We start from the raw sequence: 3,072 nt of genomic DNA on the forward strand, positions 1-3,072 counted from the left end.
TATGTGCCCCAGGACTGTTCTCTTGGCACTGTTCCACGAAGTGCTCAGGGACCTCAGATCTTTCCACCATTTCAAGGTTGTGGTCTCTGTCTTCATGGTCCAATATGGCAACTGCAGGTACAGCCATTTCACCTCCATTCCAGAAGTCAGGGTGCAGGTGCAGGTAAAGAGCTGGTAAAGGATACACATCCCGTTGTCTTTTAAGAATGAGTCCTAGAAGCATCCCAGAGTACTTCCTGTCACGCCCATTGGTGAGAACTCAGTCACATGGCCCCATGTAGCTGCAAGAGACCCCTGGGAAAGGCAGCTGTGATCTTCGGTCACTGTGGGAGGAGACGGTGGACCAGGGACGGCGAGTGTAAGGGCGGCAGAAGCCAGCATGGCGTTCGGAGAACAGGCTGGAGCTGCGCAGTGGAGCTCGCGTGCAGCTGACTTTTCCACTCCTCCCAAGGCCTGGGCTATGTGGTTTTCCTGGATCCAGGCAGATAAAAGCCGCTGGTTAATGCAGGACACCATTGCTGTGAGGACAGAAAAGTGACTTTAGAGATGCCTCAGGGGAGCAGAAAATCCCTGTGGCCAGTGTTTTCTCCCAGCAGTGTCGCTCCAGGCCCCCGCGCCCCGCCCTGCCTCAGTTTCCTTTCCTGCTCCCCGGCAGCCTCACCCCCAGTCTGCACAGAGCCGTCTTCTTGCTCTGATCGCTCCTGGGGCGCGCAGTAGTGACTTCCCCTGGCCTTTCGAGACGGCCCCCAAGGGCAGAGAGGGCCCGGAAAGCACTGCCCTGTCTCCCGATTCGGGGGAGGCAGGGGTGGGAGCGCGAGCCCTGCCTGAAGCCCGTGGTCTGAGAACCGATTTCCCGCTCTTCGCCCAGCGGCCAGATTGTAATTTGCACCTGACCAATCAGAGCAACGCCTGTCTCGGGCCTTAGTGATTGGAGTAGGAGTGGGCATGTGACTTCAGCTGGGCCAATGAGAACCCACCTGGGGAAGAAGGTCTCTTCCTAGGAAACCTCAGGTGGCTGGTGCATGGGTGCTTAACTCCACAAGGCCGGAGTGGCCTTGTGGGCTAGTCACGGAGGCGCTATGCCTGAAATTCTGTCAGGCTGGAGGATGTTACTCGGGGAGGGGCCATCCAAGGCCGGCTTAGAAGGTGCCTGCAAGAGCCCGGCACAGGCTTGTAATAGCAGCAGTCAGGAGGCTGAGGCAGGAGGATTGCTGCGAATTCGAGGCCAGCCTGAGATACATAGTGAGTCTCTGTCTCCAACAGCAACAACAGCACCACCATCATCATGGAAGAAGCCATCATCCATCTACATGAGGCAGATTACGCAGGTGAGATGAAAAAATATGGTGAATGTTAAATAAAATAAGGATGACAGAAAAAGTCACTCTGCCTTTGCTCTAAGCACTCTCCCTCTCCCCCACCGTCCTGGCCGCTCCTGCAGCAGCTCTGCAGACCTCTTCCCCGAGGGTCTTCAGTTGTGCGGCCCGCAGCTGCCTCGCGGTCCTGAGTGGATTCAAAGTGTTAACCTTTCATGGTCGATTGACTGAGTTGATCCCCGCGTGCGGGATCGGAAGCTGGGCGTGGCGGCCGAGGCTGAGGCCCCACCGGGCTGTCTGCTGCTGATTGTGTCTTTGGTCCCTGCTGCAGACCCCAGCGGCCTCCGAGATGAGCTGCACCTGGGCTGCGGGCGGTGCGTGGTGCCAGCAGGCATTTAACTCGAGGGAAGGTGACGGGCGGGACCTGCCTGGCTCTCCGAGCATGGCCTCTGTGATCCTGGGGACAGGACCCACCGCTTTCTGACACGTGACTGTAAACCAGCTTCATGGCCGGGCCAGCCCAGGGTGTTAGCTGTTAGGTCAGCCTGCGCCATAGTAATTCCAAGCCAGTATCTGACAGTTGGGAGATTTAATAGAAAAGCCCGGATTTTCCAATTCTCCCAGAAGAGAAGCAGGGCAGGGAGCGCCCTGTCCGGTCTCCAGGTCACTGAGCGGGGGTTTAGTTGAACACCTCCTATGTGCCAGGCCCCACCGGAGGTGCTGGGATTACAGGGTCTGCTGTCGCGGAGTCAGGGCTCCATTGGGATCGCGTCACCCGTCCCTGTTCACGGTGTGAGCCCTGCCGGCATCACACTGCAAAGGCGGAGAAGTGCACGGCCTGTGGCCACTGCAGCCAATGACCCAGATCTTATTGTAGTGAAACGTGCATGACTTAAAGGTCTCCTCTTAACCGGCCCTAACCGTGCAGTCCGAGCGGCGTGGTTAGCAGACTTGTGTTGTTTTGCGACCACCCTGCCTCTGCCTCCCAAGACTGTAATCCAAACCCGTGAGCCCTCAGCGCCCACTCCCGCCCTGCCCAGATTTTGTTCTGCTGGGGAGTTAAGTGTGCCTGCTTTCTGCCGCTGCTGGTTTCACCTGGCGCATGGCCTCTCTCCGCCGGCACCCCAATGAGGGGCTGCGGTTTGATACCAGTTCAGTCAAGTGGGCACCAGTCCCGGCCGTGTGGCTCTAGACCTTCGAACTCCACGTATGCCTCAGCTAACCCAAGCGCTTCATCGAACACTTAGGGAAACTGAGGCACATGGCGCGTGCAGAGCCGGAACTGAACCCACAGCCTGATCTGCTGGATGTCCAGGGGGCTGTGTCATCAGGCTGTGTGCGGACATTACCTGTTGCTGGGACAGAGGGCCGAGAGACCGGAATTAAAATTGAGGTGAAGTCGGGGGTGGTGGCACACTCCTGTAATCCCGGCACCTGGGAGGCTGAGGCAGGAAGAACTATTTGAACAGCTTGAACTACTTGTCTCAAAAAAAAAAAATTGATTGAGGTGACATTGATGACAAATTAAGCACTTTAAAGAGTACCATTAGCACATTCTCAGTGTGGTGTTATTGTCACCCTTCTAGTTATATGGAGTTTTCATCCCATTTACATAAAAGGAAACTGTGTACTCATTGGGTGGCCTCTCCTGTCCCTGTCCCCCAGCCCCTGGCCACCACCAGCCTGCTTTCGGTTACTGTGGGCTGGCCGGTCCTTAATGTTTTGTATCATGTGGTCTTTTTTTTTTTTTTTTTTT

General features: G+C 56.3%; 1 protein-coding gene across 1 annotated transcript in view; it reads left to right on the top strand.

Moving 5' to 3' along the window:
• The first annotated feature begins 1,047 nt into the window (after positions 1-1,047).
• The window catches only part of LOC104848381 (transmembrane protein 132B), a 267,981-nt gene continuing 265,956 nt past the window's right edge, over positions 1,048-3,072 (top strand). Inside the window, exon 1 of the mRNA XM_010604288.3 lies at positions 1,048-1,328. Within this exon, the coding sequence (XP_010602590.1) occupies positions 1,286-1,328 (43 nt within the window). The 5' untranslated portion in view covers positions 1,048-1,285. The remainder of the gene's footprint in view (positions 1,329-3,072) is intronic.

This window comes from Fukomys damarensis, unplaced genomic scaffold (genome assembly GCF_012274545.1).
Source record: "Fukomys damarensis isolate Sample0158 unplaced genomic scaffold, DMR_v1.0_HiC HiC_scaffold_12, whole genome shotgun sequence".
NCBI classification, from domain to species: Eukaryota; Metazoa; Chordata; class Mammalia; order Rodentia; family Bathyergidae; genus Fukomys; species Fukomys damarensis.